Consider the following 27,661-nt stretch of genomic DNA (forward strand, 5'->3'; position numbering starts at 1 on the left):
TTTTGAGACATTTCACTTAATTTTGCATAATAAATACTTTTCCTTTTTGTACTCTTTGTTTTGATGCGAATACTTTTGTACTCAGCAGCCTAAGATTTTGAATGCAGGACTTGTCCTTGTAACAGAGTATTTCTACACTGATATTACTACTTATATTTAGTACAATATTTGAGTACTTCTCCTACAACTGCACACAGTGAAGAGCGAAAACTTTGAATGATTATGGGTAGTTAAATCATGCAGCGGTGGACTTGAGTAACAGTAAAACACTGTAAAAAATACTCTGTTACAAGTAAAAGTCCTGCATTGAAAAAGTTGCATAAATAAAAGTATGTAAGTATAATCAGTCAAATGTATTAGAAATACAATTACTTACTAATATTAGAATATTTTAATAAATATTCAAATAAATGTAATCAATAAAACTTATTTCAATTATTGAAATGAAAATCAGGAAATCTTATCGTGTAACCATTTTTTACTTCCAAAAAGTAAACAAAACAGTTATTAAATGTACACGTTCTCACAACAGTCGGCCTGAAGACATCCAAAGGGGTTCAAGTTTTCTAAACACCATGCACTGAACAAACTCAATATCTCTTTGAGGCTGAAGGGCTCTGCACAGTATATCTATCCCTCAAAGTGTGCCGACTGCTTATTGACATTACGGTTAATGTTCAATGGTTGCGTCTGAGTCTAAATGTCAACCTCATTCGAAAAAAATGCTTTGGTATCAGTTATAATTATCAGTTCATCTGAAAGATTGCTGTTGCTGGAATCTTTCTTAATTGACTTCAGTTGTTTGCTGTTTTTCTAGCTGTCTGTACTTCTGACATATTACTTGATATTCTTGCTACATATTGACTTTTCATGGGACAGTGTTTTATGTTGCCGAGCCACACTATAAATAACACGTTTAACCTTTGGCAGGGGAGATAACAAAGACAACATGTGACAGACAGTCAATGTTGGAGGACGTTTTCAAGCAGGCTACTGTACTTAAGTACAAATTCAAGGCATTTGTGCTTTACTTAATTATTTAAATTTTATCGAACCGTATGCTTAAATATTGTACTTTTTCCTGCACTACATTTATCTCAGCTTTAGTTACTTTACACATTAAAGTTTTACATCCCCTTCCTATCCAGTGAAAACCACGTATCTCCAGATATGTTCATTTTGAATTTTTTTAATAAAATACTTAAAAAGCCTCTTGGGTCAGCTGTAAAAATGCATTGTCACAAAGCTGACGGGTTTTTCTGAGCTCATGAAAAGTAGACTTTTTAGAGATACGTGGTTGTCACAGCTATGCTACAAACATTATGATCTTATAGAATATGATGCATTGCTGAAGATAAAATTACCCAACATGAAGGAGTTAAAATGAGCAAAACCTTAACAGCAGCAAAATGCAACGTACATATTAATGAAGCAGTAATAATAATCCATAAACATCATATATAATGCACAATGAATACTTTTACTTGGAGTACTTTAAGTTTTTTAGCTGATAATACTTTTACTCAAGTATAGTTTTGCATGCAGGACTTTCACATGTGTGGAGTGTTTTCACACTTTGATACCAGTAAAGAATACTTCTTCCACCACGGTGTCTTTTTGTAAACTTTAATTCGAACAATGTGTTGTGAGTGCGCTGTTGGACTGCTCTGGCTGAATGATACAATCCTTCTGACTGGGGCAAATACACACAGAGGGAGACACAGAGGGTCAGAGACACAGAGGGTCAGAGACACAGATAACAAGACGGACAGACAGACAGATGACAGCCATGGTCCTGACGGCTCACGTGTTGTGTCTTCCTTCCCCGGCCACCGTCCAGGAGCTTTTCTCAGTGGCTCGAGACACCAGCATCATCCCTGATATCTCCTTGGATCCCGTCCTCACCACCTTCCTCTCGCTGGACTCCTCGGCCGCTCTGCAGCATCAACACGCCTTCTTACAGCGGAGCATGAGCGGGGAGCTGCAGACCGCATTTGGCCTCAACTTGACCGGAGAGCTGGGAGGCAGCAGCAGGGTCACCAGTGGCGGAGTCGGGGTCGTTGCTCTGGCTCTGTCCGTGCTTTTTGACCAGGTTGCCCAACAGGTAGGTTTGTTTTTTAATATATTGTCTGTATTATTCATTCCTGTCCTCCACGTGAGGTTGACGTTTTGTTTTTAGTGAAATATCTTGCCAATTATTGGATGAATCGTCATGAAATATGGTCCAGATGTTCATGTTCCCCAGAGGATGATGCCTACAGACTTGTCCTGCAGCACCACTAGCAAGTTAACATTCGTGTTTTCTATTAGAAATATCTCAACACAATTACTGCATGGATGCCATGAAATATGTTGCATATTTTGATGCTAATACTTTTGTACTTTTACTTAAGTATGATGTGACACCACAAAGACGATTCATATGTATTTGTTTTTGTATTGTATCACAAACCATGATGCTAAAACAGAACTGAAACTCAGAATTCCAGATGTATGTTATCCCACCAGGTCCGAGCACAAGGATCCCCAGAGGGGAACCCATCAGCTCAGAGGTCCCAGCCTAAGAGGATTTTTGGCATCAGCAGTTCTTCAAGAATCGGCTGGATCATCCACAGCTACCTCCGCCTGATCCCCGGCATCGCCAACAACCAGGAGCAGATGGCCGAGACCACGGAGCGCCACGACAACTGGCTGATGCTTGAGCTGATTGACCACTATGAGAGGATGACCACGAGGAAGAGGATGAGTTCGGTGTCCATGCAGCAGTGGTTGGCAGGAGCTGCGTTTCATCTCCACATGAGGATTCACCAGGTCAGGACAGACAGCATTATAAGTCGTCATTATCAATGCGGCAGAACCAGAGAATTCTTCCTCCTTGTCAAAACCTGGCGCCTACATCACCCACAATGCAATTTGAGCCCGGACACATTTTTCACATGCAGTAGGCCTCCATAAGATCTGTAAACACTTGGGCAAACGCATCAGCTAACGACTGTCGTCTAATGCAATTAAACCCACTTTTTAACGGATGTGGTTCTGTGTTGTCAACACACAATATTTTAACTTTCACATGACCAATTCTGGAATCAAACATCTTGATGACGTGAACAAAGTCATTAACATGGGAATCTTTCGTGAAAATGTCAGATCAGTTATCAGTTAAAGATTAAAATAGGATAACATAGAGCTTGATTCATCCAGAAGGAAATTCTTGTGCCAGAAATTGTAAACATGATGTATTTAAGTCATATTGCATTTGGTGTTGAAATTGCACAATGTTAAAAAAAAGTAATATTTCTCTTATGTAAAATAAACTAAGTTAAAGTGATCAACATTCATTTTTTATCACAATAATGTGAAATTAATATTAAAGATAATATACCGGTAAATATGAATATTGGACTTGCATTCATCAGAGGGACACAAACACAAAGACTCCTCATGAATCATCATGTTGCTCTGTAGCTGCTGGATGTGGACATCAGAAACTGATCTCGCAGGTTTAAGCTTGAAAGGCTCATGTGAGCTGCAGGCCTGTAGTGGAAGCGTACTCTGTACTCTGTGTCTCCTGTATGGAAGTCAGATATGCTATACACGCCTTCTACGCTGCATTGTTGGAGCCGTCACTTGATCTGATCTTGTTCCCACAGGTTCGTCTGCACTCTGTGCCTCCAGGATCCGCAGAGTCGCTGCGTCTGTCTTATAAGACGGCGTTGAGTCGCCTGGTTCAGGGCTACACAGCCTATCTGCACAGGAACATCCAGGAGACTCCAGCAACCGGAACACCCAGAACCGGGACAGCAGGTGGACCAGGACAAACTAACACATTAGGCAGAACCAATATGACCTGCTCAAGTAATCACATTCTTAATGACAGCCTGGTTATTACCTCGACTGATAAGTTTAATGAGACGACCACACACAATTCAACTGCTGACATTAGCAGAGGCTGTAAAACAAACGGATCCACTGAAGACTTTGGACTCGATGTGTCCAACAGAAGAAATGAAACCACCGAAGTTGTGGTGAACAGAAAGACTCTGGACAATACGACTGGACATGAGGACGTTCAGGGTCTGTTAGTTATTGAGCCAGGGAGGAATGTGAGTCACAAGGTGCTGCATCACCCCTGTGAGTCTCCGGCCATACAACAAGCTTTGGTGACTCGTATCATTAATGCTCAGGACCTGGAGCGGAACAGATACTTTTTCCTGTACCCTGAGAAATTCTTCCAGGGCCTCCTCAGGCAGAAGGACGACTTTGAGCTGAAGACAAATTAAACAGAAATGAACTGTGAGCATTGTCTGCTGCTTTAATTCACTGTATTTCTGTTACTGAAAAATATATTAAATCACTTCTGCTTCAAATCATCTTTATGCTGCTCTAATGAGAGTTACCTGAAGTAAATCCCTTAAAAAAGAAATGTCTCTTAATATTAACAGTATAAAGCTACATTGTTAATAAGACTGGATTATGTTAATACCGTCATTATCAAAACTTGTGTAAATAATAATGCTTGTGAATTTAGATGGGAAGGGCCACTTATCTAAATATTACAGCATTTAGCACAGAATCAACATAAATTACATGCTTGAAAATAGGTATACAAGATAATAATAGGTTACAAACTAACAGAAATCACCATGAAACTTTCCCAGTTGATTACTTTGTTTTTTTTGTGTTACAAGTTTTATCAGGCTATATATGAACAAACCCCTCTGTAAAAACCTTCAGAATATAGGAATGACACTGGAGAGTTTGGTGTACGTAAGTGTTACTGAAATTCAGATTTCTGGCTCAGAGTCTGAGACAAAACGAATGTACATATTTCAAAACAAACTGGTCGATATAACACATGGAAATGACAAACATATGAGGGGGAAACATTAAAGTATTAACCTATTTCTGTAGTGTCAAAGTCTGTGATAGTAGAAAGAAATTGTGCATCATTGGTGGAAGAAGTACTCTGATCCTTTACATGTTAGTAAAAGTAAAAATACCACAGTCAAAAATTACTCCATTTCAAGTAAAAGTCTAAATCTGAATAAAAAAAAAATTAGAATTACTACAAAGAATTACTACATTCACAGTTTTATATTATTATAGAATATTATATTTGTATCACTAGCACATACATGTAAGAGCATGTTTACGTTCATCAATGTGGAGCTAGTTTTAGATACTACTGGTAGATTCGTAGTATAGTGCTGGATCATATAAAAGCATATAGTTTTTGTTTTTATTGCAAAAAGCAGCCAAACTAAATATGTAAAATGCATCTAGTTGATTAGAATTAGGCCCAAAGTCGTAAAAACTGGAAATATGTAAATAATGGACAAGTACCTCAAAATTGTACTTAAGTACAATGCTTGAGTTAATGTACTTAGTTACTTTCCACCACAGTTTTTTCCACTCCACTGCCTCACCCTTCAAAATATATTAAAAAATAAAAACAAGAAATTACTGACCACTGGAGGCGACGTTGACGCGTCGTTGTTTGAAGCCCACCGGAAACGCAGTAGTAGAAGAAGAAGAAGAGGAGGCGTTTTTTTGAACCGCTCCCGTCCCGTCGCGCGAGCTTCCCTCTGATTACACGCGGCGTTGCGTGAACTACGTGAACAGTTTTAACTTCCGCACTCTTAACATGAACAGGACAACAGAGCACACCTAAGGTGTTTACACGATAAATATCACACGGTATGTGTTGTTTTTTATTTATTACATAAATGTGTTTTGTTAAACTCGCGGATGTTAACGCGTGTGAGTGAGTCTTGGCTCGTCTCGCGGGTGTTTTGCCTCGCGATAAAAACAACTAGCGTTAATTAGTTTGCTACTAAACCAAAGCCACGTTATCAGACAAAATAACAAAGTAGACCAACCTATATTCCCAACACAACGTTTTAATGTAGATAACGTCCACACTTCGCACTGTAGTCTACATAGTGACAGGGTTATAACAACAATACCGTCTACGCAGAGGTTAGCTAATGGGCTAACAATGCTAACATTATAACCAATCGATGAGCTGCGTTTCGCAAAAATTGACGGCATTCCCCAGAGGTATTATTTCGTACAAACAGTTTTAAAATGTGTGTGTGTGTGTGTGTGTGTGTGTGTGTATGTGTGTGTGTATATATATATATATATATATATATATATATATATATATATGCACACTATTTAAAAATTGTTTGCTGGACCCCCAACCATGATGACGTCATCACCGTGACTCTGGTATGAGTGTTTCGTTTGTGTCCAAACGAAACACTCCCCGCACATGAGTAATGTTACTGCAAGTTATTCGTTTTTTAAAATGGACCACACCTTAACTTTGGTTAAACATGTGAAGGGACAATACACAGAGGTGTACAGTGGTGGTGGAGGAGGTACTTAAATTCTTTATTACTTAAGTATGATTACTAATGCCAGTCTGAAAATACTATTCTACAGGTGGAAGCACTGCATTCAAAACCTTAAGTAAAAGTATGTAACAGCAAAATGTACGTAAAGTAAAGTGCTCATTGTGCAGTAAAATCTTCCATGTCAGTATTTTACAATCATCTATAAAGTTTATGGATGATTATTACTGCTACATTAATGTGTATGTTACATTTTACTGCTGTAGACTATTACGGTTGTGCTCATTTTAACTTCTGTCGGGTAGTTTAATCTTCACCAATGCATCATATATTCTATAAGATCATGATATGTTTGTAGTGTTGCTGTCCTGTGAGAACCACGTATCTCTAAAAAGTCAATTTTTCAGGAGCTCAGAATAACAGCCCTGTTTTCAGCTTTGTGAAGATGCATTTTTATAGCTGATGCAAGAGGCTTTTAAAATAGTTTATTTAATGTGAGAAGGAGACTTCTCAACACACAGCCATGATGTTTGCTAAAACAGAATTTAGTTTATTATATATTTTGCAATTGATTTTCATTCAACAACCTGCAACATTCAAGTCTAACTCACTGCTGCATGTCATGGAACAGATCTGAGTGATTTAATGCAAATATTCTCACAGATTTGGACACAATGTCAGATTCGGATTCTGACTATGACTGGGAGGACAGTAGAGGCCGGGTGAGTTATTGAACCAATAATTAGAATGAGAGCGTTTAGCCAACATATTGTTGTCTGTACAAATGTCACTGATGCTCATTTTTTGTTTCCTCTCAAGAAGTATTTGACCACAAATGACACAATCGTCGCCTTCCGTCCATCTGGTGAGGAGCACATGCGTCTTAATACACCATTCATATTGATATCTAGGGCTACAATGTTGTAGCATTGTTATTATACGACAGTATCAGCATGCTTTGATATATATATATATATATATACATACATATATATATATATACACACACACACACACACACACACACACAAATAAATAAAGATATAGATGTGTGACTGTGAACTCTGTTGAGACAGGCCTGTGACCATCAGACTACTGTGTAGTGAGTTGTTTGTACGGAGAGTCACGCCCTGAAACAGGAACTGAGCTTGTTCCAGAATCTCAGCTGCTCTCCCCTTTCAACCGTTTCCATTACAATAGAACGATACACTTCCCTGTTACTCACCCAGGAGGGCCCTCTTTATGACCTCGAGAGCCACATTCTTTATTATCCTACTCGGTTACGTCAGACATGTGGTTATACTTATAAAAAATTAATTCCTGCCAGTAGGATGCAGAGCAGATGGTAAATTCTCTGTGCTGCTCTCAGCTCGGTGAAACTAAGTGCGTGTTCTCTGCATGTTTTTGTTTCTTTAGATGAGTCGTTTGAACGATGGGTTCTTATCACCGCTGAGACCAGAAGAGACGCCGGGCAGCGGATGAGAATCTGTGCTTTCTGGCTTCCAATTCTGCTGCAACGTGAAGAGTCGGGCCCGACTGTTTGCTGGGCTTTACAATTAGGTCTGACCTCGAAGTAAGAACACTTGTCAATGGGATCTGAACTTTTGTTTAAAACCCCCCCAATTAAAAACACTTTTAATCGTCAATGTTTACATTGGTAAAGAGTTTGTAACTTTCCCCTTCTAGTGGCAGTGACGAAATAAGTCTGAAGAACCTGAACAGGATAGAAATAGTGGAGGCAATCCTCAGAGCCCTGGAGAGAGGAACCGTAAGTTGATTACGTAGTACGTCACTCGACTGTTGACCACGGAACCATTGGAACTTGAATTTGAAACCAAAAGTTTTGTTTCGGATCATAATGCAGGAAAGCTCTCTACGTATGCAAGTTTTTTGACATGACATGTCTCTGTTCCAGGTGAAAAGGGACCAGACTAAGCAGGTTGTCTTGATAAGCAACATGTTCAACTTGGTAAGTCTGGAATAAGTGATTGTGTACATTGAACATAGAAGAGGTTTTCAATGAGTATGAGTAAAGGTACTTCAAACAATGGCTAGCTTTTGGTTAATAATATCAGAATGAAATGTACTTGTATTACACCTCCATACATTCAATGCAGTTCAAAAGTGAACTGTGTGTGTGTGTGTGTGTGTGTGTGTGTGTGTGTGTGTGTGTGTGTGTGTGTGTGTGTGTGTGTGTGTGTGTGTGTGTGTGTGTGTGTGTGTGTGTGTGTGTCTTTTAATTTCAAGGAGCTGTTACACATCCAATCTGATGTTGGGATCATTGGGCAGTAGCTATACATAGTTGTGTCATCCACGCTGTAGCTTTGAGAACTTACACTGTATTGTTGTGTTGATTTTAAATTTGGGGAAAAAAGAGGCACTGGTAGCAGATCGGGTTGAGGTTTTGAGAGAGAAAACATCAGATTGGTGCAACCCTAGAAATTTCCACTGTTTCCGTATCTACAACAATTGCCCAATGCAACCAACAGTCAAAAACATCACACAGTTGAATACCCAGTTGTTGTGTCATTGCCTCTGTAGTCAATATACACGGCTGAATGTTCCTCTCTTTGACAACGTTCTCTGACTTTGTACCGTCAGCGTTCCTCGGGGGTTTTGGATGACGCCTTACAGTGGTTGGAGCGAACTGGAGAACCCAATATTCGCCATCGCGTCATGGATCTCGGCCACACACACATGTGCCACACGGCCCTGCACCTCATCTTCACAGAGTGTAAGATACAAAACCATTCAACGTCTTTGACAAGTTACTCGCAAGACATTTCTAAGAACATCCAACACAAAGAGGAAAACCAGTTTATTCCATTTTCTATTTTAAACTATCAAATTTCATATTATACAACCCATATAAACAGTGTTTGAGGAGTTGTGCTAACACTGATGCCTGTTAGAAGTCGTATGTTGATAGTTAACACACACACACTTGTCTCTTGCTTTCAATCAGTTGCTAAGTATATTCAGGAAATGGGTTCCCACTTTGAAAGGACGATGAAGTCACTGACTGCTCGACCGGCCGAGTATCTAATAGAGGTAAGACGACAACGTGGTCTCTCTGGATTTATTTGCTTTTATGTTTTGTATTTGGACCGATCATTACGTATATGTTATGTTCAAATAAAATATGTCGGCACGAAGCTCTATTGTCCTTAAATGGTTGTGTTGTACCTGAGGAAATATAATATATTTGTTCCTCGTCCAGAAAAGTGACGAAATGAAGAAGAAAGGAAATGAAAACTTTGAGAAAAAGCAGTATGAAGATGCTGTTAAGTTTTATTCCAAAGCCATCACATTTTAGTAAGTTAATATTATAACACTATCTTTAAAATGTCCAGTAACACTATCAAATATTACGGCCCTATCTTTGTGACTCTTGGGTATATTTTAGTTTTTGTTGACACTCTATTTGATTACGACATGAATGATGCAGATTATTAGAAACACTTCAATAAAATACAAAACCACCTCGAACTACGGCCACCAGAGCTGATTAAACGATAAATAACACAAGTTTCACAAAGAAGAGTCATTGTATTAGATTCTAGAGGTGTAACTAGTAATTTGGTAAATCTGTGTACCTTTTGTAACTAAACTTATATATATTTTCTCCATCCAGCCCTGACAACCACATAGTTTATGGAAACAGAGCATTATGCCATATCCGATCTAAGAAATATCTGTAAGTACCAGTTAGTCCTTACTTATTTTGACCTTGAAAGATGTGAGTGAGTCTGTCGTACACGTCTCACTGGAGAACGAGTGAATGCTGCTGTTTATCAGAGTTTACTAGAAATGTTTTAACCCAAATATGACTTTAAACATTTTACAGAAAAGCGGTTGGTGATGGAAAATGTGCTACTCTGATAAAACCACTCTGGGCAAAGGTACTAATCTCTTTGTATGAACCAGTCAACACGAATGTAGTAATGTAACGGAGAACATTATCCAACATTTATCACACGGGCGTTAAGGACCGCACGGTCCTCGGTGTGGTCGGCTACAGATTCAAGGACTGTTATTTCAAGAGCGAGACGTTGAGGCGTGTTTGTTGTTTGCAGGGTCACTACCGCTACTGTGAGGCGTTGTTCTTCTTGGGAGAGATCAAAAAGGCGATTGACGCCAACTTAATGGCCCAGTGTCTGTGTAGAGACGACCAAGAGGGATTTAAAGACTTGGAACAACAACACCTGAAGTTCGCTGAACTGCTGATGCCGGACCCCAAAGGTACTTTCACTGCTCTGTCATGCTCACAGCAGCACCTTCAATCTTAGTTTTGATCCATTTAAAACGGCAAAAGTACCCGGAAGAGCGGGATTCCCAGAGATCTAAAAGCACATCTGTAATGCCTCCACACGAGTACACACTATACGATGTGTTTACAAGATACCTTTGAGTGTCTCTCTACTTCAGGAAGTCCACGTCTTCTCATTTTGATACAGTTAAAAAGTCAAAGGTAGAAAAGCAACTGAACACCTTGAAGCTTTTTCTTGTTGACGGTTTGTTTTTCCTTTATAAATTGAAGTGTCTGTCTTTTGAGGTATAATTAAGACCTGATTGTTGCTTATCATGGAGGACAAATACCTAGTTGGCCTCAAGTCTGGGTTAAATGATCCCCTCCATCAATGAAACCTGTGTTTATGTGCTTTGATTTCAGCTGTCCAGCCTAAGAAAACCCCGAGTAAAAGGTACGCGTGTACCTCGTACACGTTAAACAACTTAACTTGCTTGTTTACATGCTGATAAACTTATGGATTCATTTTTTTCCCTACAGACCAGAGAGCACCAACAGAGTGAAAAAGAGTGATGCTACTCCACAGATTACGGTTTGTGAACGTGTCCATTAGAGGCTGTCAGTAATGCATCCTTCATTATTTTAGGTCAAAGAAGATAATATCTTCTTTTATTATGTTTTATTTATATTATAAATAAAACATAATCCTCCACACAAAACGGATAAATAAATACAAAAAGATCTGCAGATTGATGATTAAAATATTCTTTAGTTTTGTCGGTGTGAACAGCCGGCTTTTAGAACATGATTGAATCATTGACACTATATTTGTGTGGCTTTAGCTGAAGTTTCGTTAATAATTAACTTGTGTGTCGGCAGGTCACAGAAGTTAAACTGGAAAAGACACCAGGTGAGTTTGTTCTGACACTTTTCTTTCTGACCCGGGTTCAGATCCTGGTCGTGGTGTCTCTCGGTTGTCCAACGCATACAAGCTGATTATTATTTGTGTACTAGAGTGTCCACAGTAGGCGTCTCATATCCTTAAATACACGTTTTTAAAGTGCCCTGTGTTGACTCACTGAATGCAAGTTTTAAATCTGCATCGTCTTACATCCATGTTTATTAGCAAGCAGTCTGTTTGTATTCTGTCCTGTTTTGTTCTTTATGTCTGTGGAGTTAAATACCTGCACATTAAAGTGAAGATGTTTTGTTTATGACATTTAAAAAACTTATTGACTAATATTCTGTTTCCAGTCAAAAATGAGAGGACTGCACAGTCAGATGCTGGTGCTAAAAACTCCAAACCATCTAAAAGGTTAGTGGAAACACCTTTACTAAAATCAGAAGCCTGGCTAAATCAGTAGGTTTTAAGTTTACATTTAACATTTTGCACACTTCTCAGATCCTCAGGCAGACTGTTCCAGCTGCTCAGAGTACAGAAAACATAATGATAAGAATCAACATTGTGGCTTGTTTTAATTGATCTATCTGTTATCTGAGGTCAAAGAATGTTTCCCTTCAGACTGGTCAACTGATTTAAACATTCTGTGCTTTCAGTGAGCTTTCTTCAAAGAATGGGAGAGGAGCGCCCAGCACACCAAAGAAGAAACCAAAGAACATAAACCAGTCAGAAGAGGAGGTACGGCTGTGCTTAGCATGTCGTGCTCTGCTTCTCAAAGTCAAAAGTCAAAGTAGCTTTTATTGTCAATTTCTTGCATGTCAGGACATATAAGGAATCGAAATTACGTTTCCCACTCTCCCACGGTGGAACATAAAGTGCAAGCAAACATAAAACAATAAAACAATAAAACATTCAATACACATAGGAACGTTCAATACACATAAAAACGGGAAAAGTGGGCAATTAATATAATAATTAATAATGTAGGGGCAAGTGGGCAATTGATATAATAATGGGAAAAATGGGCAATTAATATAATAATGTGTGTGTCATGTGACCGACATGTCTGTAGTCATGAGTCTGGTGTGAAGACTTCCAGCACACTGTCTCAAAGGGAACATCAGTAGAGACACTCAACCCTGCAGATCCTTGCACTTGAGCTCACAGAGGCTGTTTGTTGTTCATTGCAGACCTTTTATAGCGTTCTGTGTGTTAATAGCTTGCATTTAAGAGCATCTTAACTTTTTAGAACATCCAAATGGAGCTTTAAAGTTGTAAAATCATCATTAAAGAAGATACGTGACCTGCTCTGTGATGTGTTTTTATCCGATCAGAACCAGAAAGACGACGATGAATCCAACAAGTGTAACGAGTTGAGATCGATGGTGGAGGACGCGCACACGGCTCTGGCCGACCTACGCAGCCGCAATGCGGAGCAGGCCTTCAGGAAGGCGCTGGTCCTTGTGGAAACCAGCACACCCAAGGTAACACACCACTGATGAGCACTTTACACTGAAGCACAATGTCCTGTATGTGTATAAATCAGGGCTCCAGACTAACTTTGGTCGCACCTGCACATGATTTGGGTGCACCCTTTTTTATTTTGGTGCAGAATAGTATTTTAAGTATTGTACTTGTACTTTACTTGAGTGTTTTGATTGTGTGCAACCTTCTACTCTTAATTGCAGAAGCAGATATTGTACTTTTGACACCACCATATTTATGAGTCCTTTATTTACTAGTTACTTTGCAGATGAAGATTTTAAAAACCGATGAGTATGAAATGAATGCATTGTTGTACGAAGATATAATCCAGTTTAACATTAAAATGCATCTTGCGTGTTTCTTTGTTTGTGAAAACAACCTTTACTTTGTTTTGTTAGATTTCAGATTTGCATTGAGCTTTAAAAGACATCATTTGTTTTCGTTCTGCTTTCTCAGGATCTTGGTCTTTCCACATTGGATGAGCTGTTGTTGCTGTACGGTCTCGCCTCAGCTCTGACAGAAATCGGCCAGCTTGAGGTAACTTATGGGTCCGTGTAGGCGTGTTAGGCCTGAATGGCCAAAGCAGTCCGTATCAGAGTTTCTACCGATGTATGAGGATACATTTTGTTGATTCTTAGTGTACAACAGAAAATAGTAAATATATAACACAGAAATTATAAGATACACAACTGTTCAAAGGTTTCTCATCTCCTGCCACAAAGGCTTGCTGTTAATTTGTACTTGGGGAACAGTCGAGCTGGTTTTATATGAACACGATAACTTCATCATTTAAATTGTAGATAACATTGTTTGGGTATTGAATGTCCTGTGAAGCAGCCATTACATGTGTGGTTCCTTTGTTCAACACAGGAACTCGGAGAAGCACAGAGACTTCTAGATAAGATCAAATCCTTCGAGGAGAGGACATTCCAGTGTCTGGTTTACTATGCCGTCGGCAGGGTGTATCTCAGAGAGAACAGGTACGGTGACTTCTAGTCTTTGCTGACGTTGTGCGATTGAGTCCACACCCTTTTGTTGTTTGAAAAACGGTCTTTCCTCTGTGGACAGGTTTGCACTCGCCCTGGAGCAGTTTTCAGATTCCCTGCAGACGGTGAAGAATCAGATAACCCCGGGTAAACTCACGTGGCCTTTAACAAAAGACATCGTCAAAGAGACACTGCCGGAGTATTTCAAGGTATGTTGTCATTTGGGGTGTCACGGATCACAAACCTCACGGTTCGGATCACGGTTCAGGAGTCACGGTTCGGATCAACAAAGAAAAGGGGAGGAGACAAATATAACTTTGCTTTCCATTTATTAATTAAAGAACTTCAAGAACACTTAAAGCAAAGAACTTTGGGCTATAGTCTTACATGAAAACAAACATATTGAAGATGTCCAATTTGAAACAAAACAAAATGAAATAAATAAATAAAAATAATACATTCAAGAATTCTGTTAAGTTTAAGTGCAACATGAGGTATGTTGATATCCTCGTCCTTTCATCAATACTGAAAGAAAGAAACAGCCAGTGAGCTTCCACTGTTTACACTGAACCGAACTGCTCAGCAACAACTTGGGTCTGTGTTTACTTCCTGTCAGGTTATGCCCTTCAAATACACAATGTTTACCGTTACTGTGACATTATTTTCAAAAAGATGAGAATATCGCCATTGTCTGGGGAGAGGGTCGACCTTTCTGTGGTGACTGGAATATTATTGGGCCTGTCTAGCTTCACTCTGATACTTCTGTCAGCACCTGCCCCAGGTGTGTGTGACTCTCACAGAGGGGGCGTGTCTACAGCACCTGCCCCAGGTGTGTGTGTGTGTGTGACTCTCACAGAGGGGGCGTGTCTACAGCACCGGACTAAGAATCACTGCGCCGTGGTGAAAGCGGTCTCTAGTCTTTTCCTTCTCATAGACGCCTGGAACAGTTTCACACTGAAGTGGGTGCGTGAGTGGATTTCGTAGCGTGGCTCAAGCATTTTAACCAGAGTTAGAAATCCTTTGTTTTCTACACCGGAGTGTGTACATGCCGTATGTGTGGACATGCCGATGTTTTGCCGTTGTCGTGTGTCTCTTTAAATAACGCCTACATACCGTAACGCTTTGTCCACCACCCTCATCCGTCATTATACGTTACAGGGAAGACAAAATGCTCCCAAACTTGCGACTTAAATGACGCCGCGGCTTCTGACATTCCTCCGCTTGCCATGCAGGGTTCGTACGGTCATGGAAAACCTGGAAAAGTCATGGAATTTTGAAATGGTTATTTCCAGGCCTGGAAAAGTCATGGAAAAAAATATGCTTCTAACCTGCTCCGTTCACGTGAACACACTTCTGCTTTATATCTGTTCACTGACACTCTGCATTGATATTCGGGGACTTGTTACTTGAAAAGGAACAGCAGCAGTAGAACTTTATTACAAACTATGATGATTACGCTGTAAAAAAAGAAAAGAAAAGAAATACTCGATTGATCCGCGGTTCACGAGTGATCCGAACCGCGAGGGCTGATCGATCCGTGATCCGTGACACCACTTGTCATCTTAGGTCTTTGTTTGTATCCATTTTAAGAGATTGTATATGTGCATGTGAGTGTTTGGACATTGTTTATGTAATACACACCCTCAGTAACTGTATTGTATGTGATCAGATTTTTATGGCTTCATGTCAGTGATAGTGGTCGGAGGAATTGTGTTTCTGGGTTACGTATGGTCCTCGTGAATGCAATATGTCAGGAAGGCCCAAGATTTGCCACATGCATCTACGTAAACTGTGGACATGAGAATGAACTGATTAGATTCTGTGTTTAAAGGTCACTGTGGCCTCACAAAACACATTTTTGGCCATAACCGGAGAATTGATATGCTAAATAGGATGAAATGACATTTTGGACAGACATGATAGTAAATCACAACTTGACTAGTTGGAGGAGGAATAAAACCGAGTTTCACACTGATTAGACTCTATAGACAGAGATTAAAGATATATAAATTAATAGAATAAAAAACATATAGTAAACACAATACAACAAAGTATATAAAAGTAGCACAAAAGGAACGTCTCTGATGAAGTCAGGCCGATATCCTGTTCATTTAATCTATATCTAAACATTTATCAGAGCTTAAATCACTTGGCAGCAGTCTGATAACATACTGTATCTATGGCTGACATTTCTCTACTTTCCCTACTTGTATCTTTTCTTTTTTTAGGAAATTCTGGAGCATGCTATAGAGCTGTGCAGGTTTCCTCCTATTCCTATTGCCATTTGTCGACTAGAGAAATGCCTTGTCCCTTTGAAAGCTGAAATCTACTTAACTGACCCAGATTTTAAGGTAAGCGGCCGCCGTGAAACACAGACAGATAAGTTATGGTTAATAATTATTGTTTTTATAAAGCATATGCCTTTTTTATGTAGGGCTTCATTCGAATATGCTGCTGTAAGAGCTGCATTGTTGAATACCACACCGCCTGTTGGAAGACCCTCAAGACATCATCCTTTGATAAGAATGAAAAGGTACATTTCATGTATTCCTTGATCGCAGGGTTTCTACAGGTCACGAAGAACCGGGAAAAGTCATGAAAATGATCTTCATTAATACCGGTATAATATGTGGTTCAGATCGAATGAGAAGAATCTATATTGGTTAAATAATACTTTGCGTTTGGGCAGAGCAGTTACGTCAACTGCGTTGTTGTCTGTGCGGGGTAAGGCCGGACTCTATTTTTATTTAAATTTTTCATGACATTTCAGTGTGTGTGGTCATTAAATGTGTCTCAAAGTCATGGATATGTAGTAGTAAAAAGTGTGTTTGTTTCACTCTGGAGAGAGCTGTTGCTTACTTCAAGTCTCAAATTATATATTTTTGTGTTGCAGGAATTCCTGCAAGACCCGTGTTTGACTCCAGACTGCGTCGGCCTAATCTGTAATATCAAAATCTTTAGTCCGACAGGGCTGATGAAGTGTAGGGTAAGAGGATGCATTCTATATTCTCTGCACAGCGAGGTGAAGCTATTCAGAGTCGCTGTGCTCATGAATGAATGAATCACAGGATCAGTGTTGACCAGAGTCTTGTTTCTCTCCAGTTCGACGCTCCCGTCGCCAAACCGCAGACTCCGAAGAAGCTCAAAGTGAATCAGAAATGCACAAGGTGAGTCGAGGTCACTGCGTGTAGCTGCAGGAGTTAGTCGGCCACAAGACGGTGATGACGATGTAGTTTGGTTCAGTTAGTGAACGCCCACTTTAAAGGATCATATACTAATTGACAAGCACTTAGTTTCTAAATAACTCGCCTTTTCTCTTTTTCAATTTTCAGTCTAAAGAAGTTAAAATCAAGAGAAGAGCACAAGCTCAAGAGGAATCAGCATAAGCAGTCCTTTCTAGAAAAGCAGGCGATCAACGACGAGATTCTGCAGAAAGATGACTCAGCAACCCACAGTCAACAGAAAGGTACGGCTGCTAACATCAGCAACATGTAGTTCTGTTTCATTGCACTTCTGTTCATTCAGTTTAAACACGTTTTTCCTGCAGTCTGTTCGGTGGCAGATAAAGATTAGGCTACTCTGATATTGTTAGTGTTTTATGGGTTGTAGTTTGGTACTTTTTCCAACTCTTGTGATCCAAACGTTTCCAATAACAAGTGTTGATCAGTCCATTTATATATTTTCAGCCTGGCTGCTGTACAGGGACAGAGTTCTTCTGCAGATCAGCGAGAACATGGAGCTGCTGCGAGAGGAGAAGGGCCTCCATGTGTCGCTCCTGATGGACAGTCTGAAGCCCTGGCTGGAGCTGGACTCCTCGAGGGGGAACCAGGTAGCTGGGAGGATTCTGAACTGGCAGCAGGAGCCGCTGGAGACTCTGAGCGACGTCGTTGAGCTGCTGTTGGAGCGGAAGAACCGGGTTTGGGCTCGCGTCCTAATACAACTACTCAGTGGCTGTCTGGATATAGATCCCAAACTCAGCAACTGGGCGCTCCAGCTCAACAACGCAGGTCAGCATTGATCATGTTACTCCTAAATATCCTCAGAGAGCAAAGGATGCACACTGAAGGAAAGTCAGTAATCAGCTGTTTATGGTGATTAAAAACGGTATAACTGAGGGATTCTTGTTTCTTTCTGCACTTGCAATTATCAGTCTAGTTGAACCACTGTACAGCGGTTTGTTCCCCACGTACAAAACAAACGCTTCATACCAATAAAAACTATTTGTAAACATGACTTTGTAATAGTCTCAAAGCATGAGAGACCATTCAACATATAGAGTAGTGCTCTCATCTTTCTGACTGGACCCAATCAAGCTCTTGTGGCACACAGAAGTCATGTAAAATTGTGGACTTTGCTGTCAGCGGCGTGTTGTGAAGTCTCACCACCTCCCTGCTGATTTCTTTAGGTCTGAATGCCGCAAAGTCCTTCATTGAGCGCTTCGCGGGACACTTGGAGGAGCTGGATCTGGCTTTTCTGCTCAACTTTGGTCCGTTGCAGGACGTGATTATAGAGAAGCTCGGGACTAGGCCGGAGCTTTTTTCAAGCGCCGGCTTGACGGTGACTGAATACCTAAATCAAGCCCCAGCACATGACATGAGACTCTTTATCTGGACTCTAGAGGAGCACAGGGACGAATATCTCACCTGCCACCATATACTGGATGACTATTTCGATATGATGGGTGTGTATATTTCACTTTTCTAACATGTGATGCGAAGGCGTGTTCATTTGTTGCAGATGATTTGACTTCCTGTTCTTTATTTTTCAGATGGACATTGTTCAGTCTTAAAAAAGTCTGATGAAAATCAAAATGTAAGTCTTCAGAAACATTTTACATTTTAGTCGTATGAGCTAAACCTCAAAGGACTAGTTCGGCAATATTTTGGAGTAAAATGAGATGCCAGCTAGCTGAAAATTTTTACTGCCAGTTAGCTTAGCTTAAAGACTGGAAACGAATGGAAACGGTTAGCACAGAGTGCCTGCACGTCTTAAAGTCTTAAAAAAACATTGAATTATGTACTGTCGGCAACAAAAAAGGCCCCTAAAAGTCTAAATTTCAAACAAAGTTCTTAAATATTTTTTTGTTGCGTGCTGTCGGGAGACATTAAATCTTTTTTTTCAAAAATATGACCATGTCAATACCTTCTTCCACTTAATTTTACATATTTGGAGGTATTGTTGACCCTATTGGCATGAGAGTGAAAATATATAAAATTTCATTTTATGTGGTATTACAAGGGATGTTAAAAGGCTCACATTTAATTTGGTGAACGCTGCTTTAAAGCCAGGCTTCATCTGAAGGTAACAGAAACGTGCTCACATTAACATGTTATATCTCATTTATATCCCATAAAACCACAACGTGTCATTGTTACACTCAGAACATACCTGTAAGTGTATTTCCCCAAATGCCTTAAACGTGATTTAACTTCCTGATCCCTAATTCAATTTGTTTTAATTTCAGAATTCTCCTTTGAAGAGTCGAGGCCGGAAAAAGAAACAGAGAGAGACAAAAGTGAGAGAGTGATTATGGGTGTGATGGGTTGCCTGTGAAGAGAAAATGTCTTATCGGCTTGAATCCAATGTGTTTCCTCTCCTCTTCCGTTCAGGCCGTTATTGTTTGGTCTGAGATGACAGCTCCGACTCCGAGAGATGATTGGGAACAAGACTTATTTGAAGACGACTCTTTGTAAGTTCTCCGCGTCGGACGCACAGATTTTATTTTAACAACAGTTTCTATGTCTAACGTTGAGAATTCGGTGTCGACAGATCATTCCTTCACCCCGGTGAACATCCGTTCAGCGTACCGAGTCACCTCCGAGAGCAAGTGGCCGATTTTGAGGACCAGTACAACAGCACCAGACACAGAAGTCACGATAAACAGATTTTGGACAACAACCCCGACCCAACAAAAGAGAGTTTGTACGAGTAAGTGCACGCTGGTGTTCAGTGGTGGAATGTAACTAAGCACCGTCCGGAAGTACAATTATGACACGCTTCTTCTGGAGTGTTTCACTTTTATGAAACTTTATACTTCTACTACACTACATTTATATGCACCTATAGTTACTCTCTACATATCAGATGATATGATGCATTACTATACTTATAATCTACCCAGAATAATGCAATAGTGTACTATGATATAACATTCTGCATAGTGACAACTGTTACTTTTGATACTTTAAGTGGATTTTGTTGATAATACTTCTGTACTTTCACTTCCACTACTCTGTCGTATTTTTAATGCATCTTCTCCCTTTTTGATTTTGAACGTTTGAATGTCTCTCTGCAGCTACTTTGCTCAGATCTTGGAGGAGCACGGCCCGCTGGTTGCCGAGGACCCTCTGCTGGTGGGTGAACTGGGGAATTTCCCCTCCGTGGCTCAGCTGAAGATCCAGGAAACGGGCGGCTTTGAGGCCTTCCTCCTGGAATCCCTTCGCTTCATCAAGATGGGGAGGTGCATCGGCCTGGCGAAGCACGCCGTTTCCCTGCAGCAGGCGGTGCACGGAGCCGGTCTAGACGACTTGGATGTAATAGCGGATCCCGGCTCGGACCCTCGGTGTTTGGACGAGCGCCGTGAATCTGCTTTCACGAGCTATCTGGACATTTATTCTTCTGCACAGACTGACTTCTATCACGCCCTCCCGAATCCTTATGTAACAGGCTCCCAGCCTGCTCCGCCTGATGAGCTTTACCGTTGGACTTTTGATGACAGACAACCAGAAGCCCCGTACGTTTTACCGAACGACTACGGGGAGCTGGATCTGGATCTGCTTGATGGACTTTTAGAAACCTCGTCAACGACAACTGACGGAAGCTTTTTGAAGAAACATGCAGAAGTACAGGTCAATACCAAACATTTCAATTAAAGTGGTAATCTCAAAGATTTTCATTAAAATGTCCGTTTGCTGTCTGTTACCGATGTACGCAACACACTGGTGATTGCTGCTATGGCCCACCAATGAAAGTTTTGCAATATTTATATATTTGTGTGTGGTGACGGGACTGAAATCTAAAGGATTGACTCTCCCCAAATAAACTAGATCAAATATGTAAAAGTATAAATAATGTCTGCTGTACTGTGGGTGACATTTGAAATGCTCTTTTTTTGTTTTGGTCTCAGACGTGTCAGGAGTCCATGAGGAGTGTTGCAGTGAATACAGAGATTCATAAGCGTTTTGAGAGCTGCCGGGTGAGTTCAGTATAACTTCATGCACTACCTGTATATGTGTAAGTAGAGCTGTCTACAGCAATGCATCATATTCCATAAGATCATCGCATGTCTGTAGCGTCACTGTCCTGTGAGAACCTCGCATCTCTAAAAAGAGATCAGAAAAACTGCTCTTTTTCCAGCTAATCCAAGAGATTTTTAAATTTATTTAGCTTAAGAAGTAGACTGATTGTCTCAACACAGAAAGCAACACTTCATTCATCACAAGCATTCAACATCAACACATCTGGAGATACGTGGTTTCCACTGGAAGAGAAGTGGATGAAAAATTGAAATCTGAAAAGTAACTGAAGTAGAGTATAAATAACAATATTTACCTTTAAGATGTACTAAAGTAGACAGTATGATAAAATGAGATCACTCAAATAAACTATTAGTACCTTGAAATTTGTAACTAAGTACAGTACTTGAGGTAATGTACTTAGTTACTTTCCATGGCTGCTTATCCACAGTGTAGCTCTGTGTGAAGTTGTTGCCTGTTACGGAGTGTTGTAGTTGACGCTTTCCCTCCGTTGGTTCTTCCAGGGTCACATCAACATAAAGCAGAAGACCAACAGGAAGTTGGAGCAGCAGATCAAGAAGATGGCGAAAGGCTGCGACAAAGTCAACCTGAGACATGAAGAAGACGTCGCTGCCCTGAAGGAAGACATTCAGAAGATCACAGCCAACATACAAGTAGGTCCATAAGCAGTCACAATTATCGGGAGTTTATAAGATAGAATAAACCTTTATTCTGAGAAATGTGACAGGATATGTCAAGAAGAGGAGATGCAACAGACCTCAAAGGATTACCGATAAGCTAACGTAATGTAGAAAAATACAACAAAAACTGAAATATCTGTTATTGTCTGTCTTCTCTCGTCAAGGTGACCAATAAGGAGCTGGCGCTGTTCCAGCAGAAACTGGAAGAGGAGGTGAAGAAGGACCAGAAGGAGAAGAAGGCCAACCAGGAAGGACTGAAGGCCCTGAAGATGACGATCGAGGATCTGGTGGAGCAACACGGGAGGTGAGAGTGGTGCAAAGTAACTAAGTACATTTACTCGAGTAGAATTTGGATGTACGGTACTTAAATTGAGTATAACCCCACAACATGTATTTGGAACTTGTGTTTTAGATCTATACTGGGTAGTATTGTATTGCATCACATAAAGTATCTCAAATTTGCTCCACATTGAGGAACTACCGTATTAAAATACTCTTAACAATACTCTTACATGTATTTGCTACAGAATAATAAAATACATTATAATAATATAACACTTTGAAAGGAGCCATTCTGCATAATGAGCACTTTTACCTTTTGATACTTTTAAGTACTTTTAGCTGATTGTACTTGTGTATTATTATCTGTACTTCCAGACTGAAGTGATGAAAAGTAACAAAGCAGCTGCAACATAGAAGTGATGAACTCATGAATGCATCAATAATTCAATAGTAATTCAGCACTTTTGGTATTTTAAGTATATTTTGAAGCTAATTCTTTTACACAAGAACTTTTGAATGCAGGACGTTTGTGGTGGAAAAAAAAAAAAAATTTCTTTAACCTCTGTGAGAAATAATCACGATGGAACTGCTTAAAGTATTAAAACACATTTAATGAACAGACACTTCAATCAAAATTCAGCTGAATGGATAGAGCTCTTTCCCCACGGATGGTTCGGAGGTCTAACCACGATAAAAAGACAAAGCAGAGTATATATGCGCGTTATCTCGTCTCCTCTCCCTTCACCCTCTCCCTCACAGATGTTGTCGGCCGCTTCACCCACCAATGCCAGGTTCCCAGCCTTTTCGTGGGAACAGGGTTAGGCTGGTATATGCAGGTTTAAGTGAGACAAGTTATAACTAAAAGAACCATATGATAAATTTCCACCAAATTTCTACTTGTAGGAGAGTATTTCTCCACTGCTACTTTTACTAATATGAAATATATGAGTACTTGTGACTTATGATCACCTGGGACAAATATATATTTGTGTTCTGAATTTATTTCTTCATGTATTGTTGCGGCTTGAACGTGACCGTTGTATGTACAGATGTCACATACTGTAAACACAAAGCATCACGTAATGATTGAGTCCTAATTATATTTATATATTTGTGTCTTATTTTCATCCACAGTCTTTCCGGAAAAATCCGAGAGAAGAAAGCCAGCTTTGACGCAAAGCTGAGTGATTCCCTTGAGTTGAGGTAAGTGTTGAGCAACGAGTTGATGGTGAAGCAGAAACTAAAGATCCTCGACTCTTTGGTTAACGTGTCGTTTCCTTTCAGTAACCAGTCGGCAGCTGAGAAGATGAGCCTGGATGATGAGATCAATCGCTGTAAGCTCTCGTTTACATCGGCGACCCGGAGGTCTCGGGCAGCTCAGGTAGGCCCTGCAGTGAGATTACAAAATGTACGATATCTAAACTTTACTATTCACCAAGAAATATATTTTAAAAGGAAAAATACACAGATGTTCAGATACACGCAAATGTACTTTTAACATAGCATAACCTGACAGGAAGTAAACACAGACCCAAGTTGTTGCTGAGCAGTTCTGTTCAGTGTAAACAGTGGAAGCTAGCTCACTGGCTGTTTCTTTCTTTCAGTATTGATGAAAGGACGAGGATTTCAGAATTGAGTATTCTTGAATGTTTTTTTTATTTATTACATTTTGTTTAAAATTGGACATCTTCAATATTTTTGTTTTCATGTAAGACTATAGCCCAAAGTTCTTTGCTTTAAGTGTTCTTGAAGTTCTTTAATTAATAAATGGAAAGCAAAGTTATATTTGTTTCCTCCCCTTTTCTTTGTTGATCCGAAAAATGATCCGAACCGTGAGGTTTGTGATCCGTGACACCCCTAGTATTAGTTCACACATGCGTATGAATATAAGAAGCGAACAGTTGTATGTTTAAACAGCAGCGTCTTTTATCCAAAATACGTCAAGCCTCTCTTCAGACTGGTTGAGCCTGAGGCCCCGCTGGCTCTTTACACTTTGTTAAAACTACTACCGCTCGTTAAGTTTCGTAAATGACTCGATCGTCGTCGTTCTGCTCCTCCAGGTGATGGTGGTGGAGAGCAGTCGGGATCAGGATTTGTTCGTCCTCTACAGAGAGCTCGCCACCGGCAAGGCTCTGCTCACCAAGCTGGACGAAGCGGCTCACAGGTCAGAGAGCAGTGAGACCGCCGCTTTTATTCCTGTTGTGTTGGTGTCACATTTATTCATTGTGCGACGTCCTTCCATCCGTGTCCAGATACCCAACCCCAGACCTGGAAATGACGAGGAACAGCTGTAGAGTTAATGTCCAAGAAGTTGAAAAGAAGATCTCCACTGCTGAGGTACGCGAGTCATTTCCTTTGTTGCAGCTACAGAAGCTACGGGATCAATGATCCATGTTGGGATGCCTTGACTTTTGATGTGTTAATCCAGATGTTGAGTAAGACTTTATGTTTTACACAGGCACAGTACAAGGAGCGGCTGGATCAAGTGAATAACGGGAGAAGACTCAGTGAATTGCCTCCAGTCGACGTCAACAAACAGTCTGAGCCTCCAGCGGCACCAGTAAGACAACCAGTCTGACCAGCACAACATGTACCACGCTTATTAACTAGCTTAATGTACAGCTGTTCTCTATTTCATATCATCATCATCAATAAACACCGTATTATTATTCCTTATACGAAATAAGCAATAATAGCTACTGCTACTACTTCTACTCCTACAATAACTGCTACTTTAGTAGCTGCTATTACTTCGGTTGCGCCTCTACAGGATCAAATGGCTCAGATATTAGAAATGGTTGCAAAATCCATGGTTATTTACCACTAATTAGAAGTGTAACCATCTCCTGTCTTAATGTTGCAGTCTGTGGCGGCTGCAGAGTATTCTCCTCCATCTTCATCCTCCCATGGCGCCCCCCCGGTCATCCCCCCGCCTGCAGCTGAAGCGGCGGCCGCTCAGCCTCCCGCTCAGCTCAAACCTCCGACCAGGACTCTGGAGCCTCAACACAACACTGTGTACGACAAGTCCTTAGAGCGCCTGACCAGCATGTTCCCCGACTATACAAGGTAACGCTGGAGCTCTAATGGCAAGTTATACACACTTCAGACCTTCTACTAGAAGAAAAGTGGCTTTTATGCTCATTTTCTTACACATCATGCATTTTATTGTTTCACAAACAGAAGAAGGGAAACATTGAGCGTTTAATCTGGCAGCTTTACACGTATTGAACACAATGCATTGTGTGTTTGTGTTCAGGTCAGACCTGATGAGGTTTGTCCAGGAGTTTCGATCATCTAACGGTGGAAGCCTGAGCAGCATGACGATGCAGGACATGGTCGGTGGAGTGACTCAGCTGATCCTGGACCATCAGGTAGGTTTTTAAAGGTCTAAACTAAAAAATATGTTTATTTTAGCGAGACTCTCTACCAAACAAAGATGTAGTCTCAAGTCTAGTCTGTTTGCTGCTATATTATATATTTCTGAATCCTGTATATTGGAATTTTTATGCCACAACTGTTGCGCGGACCTGTGAAGACCTCTAGTATGGATGATCCAGGTTGGGTCTCATCTTAAAACATGTCCCATTGATTGTTTTGGCTTCTTTTCCTCACAGGAGAAGCCTAAAGCTGCCAAAGCGAGCAGGGCCCGTGGGGTTCCCTCTGTGTGTACCACCCCGCCTTTGGTCGCCCCGGTCTGGCTGCAAAAGAGAGACAACACGCAGTCCAACGTGGTAAGTCTTTTTATCTGAGAAAGTATTTTTTGTTGGCGTTTAGCCTTTCAAAAACACAAACATCACATAATGTTCAGGCCAATGTGGTAATTTGGAGTTTGTCCGACAGAGGCCTCTGTTACGATAGGCTGTGAAGACTCGTATTGATCTGTCTGGTTAGTCCTCGTCTTAAAATGCATCACGTTGATTGTTTTGTCGTCTTTTCCTCACAGGAGAAGCTTAAAGCTGCCAAGTACACCGCTCCGCCTCACGCCTACCCGGTCTGGCACCCACCCGAACTAAAGAAAGAGGCACACTCCAACGCAGTAAGTCCAAAAGAAACTAACATCCGTTAGTATGAATGAGTTAAAGAACAAAGATTTGCTATCAGTGTTTTTAATCTTCTCTTTGTGCTTCTGTAGATTTTAGATTGTGTCACAGAGCACTTATAACATATTTCTGATTTTAGAAAACATGACCTGAAAACATTCACCCCCATACAGTTTTCATTAATGGGGTTATTAGCTGTAGAGACCATTTATTGCACCAGGCTCTAAACACGTCCGTCTGCTCTACGGCCGGGCATTTCAACATGAAACCAGACTCTAGTGGCCTTTTGAAGAACTGCTGTTTTTGGCACTTAAGCGTTGGTTCATTTCTCAGCACTGCAGGTTGCTGCTTGCTGATAAAGATTAGGCTGCACTTTAGTGTTATGCTTTTTGTTGAACTCAGTCACTGTCCTCCAGTTTGGACCCGACTGACTGTGTGTGTGTGTGTGTGTGTGTGTGTGTGTGTGTGTGTGTGTGTGTGTGTGTGTGTGTGTGTGTGTGTGTGTGTGTGTGTGTGTGTGTGTGTGTGTGTGTGTGTGTGGATTGCAGCTGAACATCGGGGATCCTTGCATCATCTGTCACGAGGACATGAATCCCATCGACATCTGCGTGCTGCTGTGCAGACACAGCTTCCACAACAAGGTGAGCAGAGACTCTTCAAACTGCCTCATGTACCTTTGAATCACCTGTTGTAGCTTAAACATGGGTTTTATGTTTTGATATAAATCTCACCTTTTTTTGTTTTTAAGTCTCCTTTAATTGATTTTTTTAATGACTTGAGTGATTTTCAAGCAATTTTTTTTTTTATGAATTCAAGAAATACATGTTTTCTGTCTTTGTATGACCATAAAAAAGGTGTTTTTATTGTGCGTGTTCAGTGTATCAGGTCGTGGTTGAAGGAGCAGAACACCTGTCCCACCTGCAGAGATCACGCATTGCTGCCTGAAGAGTTCCCCGCTCTGTCTGGTAGAAGACGCCAAGCTCCGTGATAATTCCACCCTAACCTTCCCATCACACATATGCTTTTATCTTATTTCTTTTTATCACAATTTTCATTATAAACTAAAAACGCCATAGTTTTATCGTTAAGATGTTCAAACTGATGTTTCTACAAATTGAATAAACTAAAGCGTCTTGTGTTTGAGATCGTCTCCGTCAGATGTTTGTCTGTCACGCCTCAGATGGTCCACAGAAAAAGTTAATAAAGTCATGGTATAGGATGTCAAAAAATGTTTAAGTCATAGTATGTAGAAGAAATCCATGAAAAAAGTCCTAGTATAGTATGTCGTAGTAGAGTGTTAGATCATAGTACGTTAGAAAAAGTACATAGTTTGTTAAAATACAAAAACATAGAATATGTGTAGTATTTCAAAAAAGTCATTGTTTGGCATGTAATGGTACAATATGAAAAGTATTGTAGTATA

At 40.4% G+C, this 27,661-nt stretch overlaps 1 protein-coding gene across 2 annotated transcripts; it reads left to right on the forward strand.

Moving 5' to 3' along the window:
- The first annotated feature begins 5,599 nt into the window (after window positions 1-5,599).
- Window positions 5,600-27,661, forward strand: ttc3 (tetratricopeptide repeat domain 3). Of its 2 annotated transcripts, none has more exons than XM_079283509.1 (47): window positions 5,600-5,697; window positions 7,023-7,081; window positions 7,179-7,224; window positions 7,776-7,932; window positions 8,046-8,127; window positions 8,275-8,328; window positions 8,961-9,093; window positions 9,325-9,410; window positions 9,580-9,674; window positions 9,994-10,056; window positions 10,207-10,261; window positions 10,436-10,601; window positions 11,032-11,062; window positions 11,149-11,200; window positions 11,488-11,518; window positions 11,863-11,923; window positions 12,166-12,247; window positions 12,844-12,993; window positions 13,451-13,531; window positions 13,865-13,974; window positions 14,063-14,189; window positions 16,209-16,331; window positions 16,415-16,513; window positions 16,874-16,966; window positions 17,083-17,147; window positions 17,313-17,446; window positions 17,667-17,987; window positions 18,386-18,661; window positions 18,749-18,792; window positions 19,445-19,495; window positions 19,590-19,669; window positions 19,750-19,908; window positions 20,276-20,828; window positions 21,107-21,175; window positions 21,740-21,889; window positions 22,081-22,220; window positions 23,333-23,401; window positions 23,483-23,579; window positions 24,259-24,362; window positions 24,451-24,535; window positions 24,657-24,758; window positions 25,062-25,264; window positions 25,455-25,569; window positions 25,813-25,929; window positions 26,142-26,234; window positions 26,787-26,879; window positions 27,116-27,661. In XM_079283509.1, exons 2-47 carry the CDS (start codon window positions 7,034-7,036, stop codon window positions 27,224-27,226), a joined length of 5,256 nt encoding a protein of 1,751 aa, XP_079139635.1. In that variant the 5' UTR covers window positions 5,600-5,697; window positions 7,023-7,033; the 3' UTR covers window positions 27,227-27,661. The 2 variants fall into 2 exon arrangements, with proteins under 2 accessions (XP_079139635.1, XP_079139636.1); XM_079283510.1 differs by having other exon boundaries at window positions 7,182-7,224.

This window comes from Melanostigma gelatinosum (assembly GCF_949748355.1).
Source record: "Melanostigma gelatinosum genome assembly, chromosome: 14".
NCBI lineage: Eukaryota > Metazoa > Chordata > Actinopteri > Perciformes > Zoarcidae > Melanostigma > Melanostigma gelatinosum.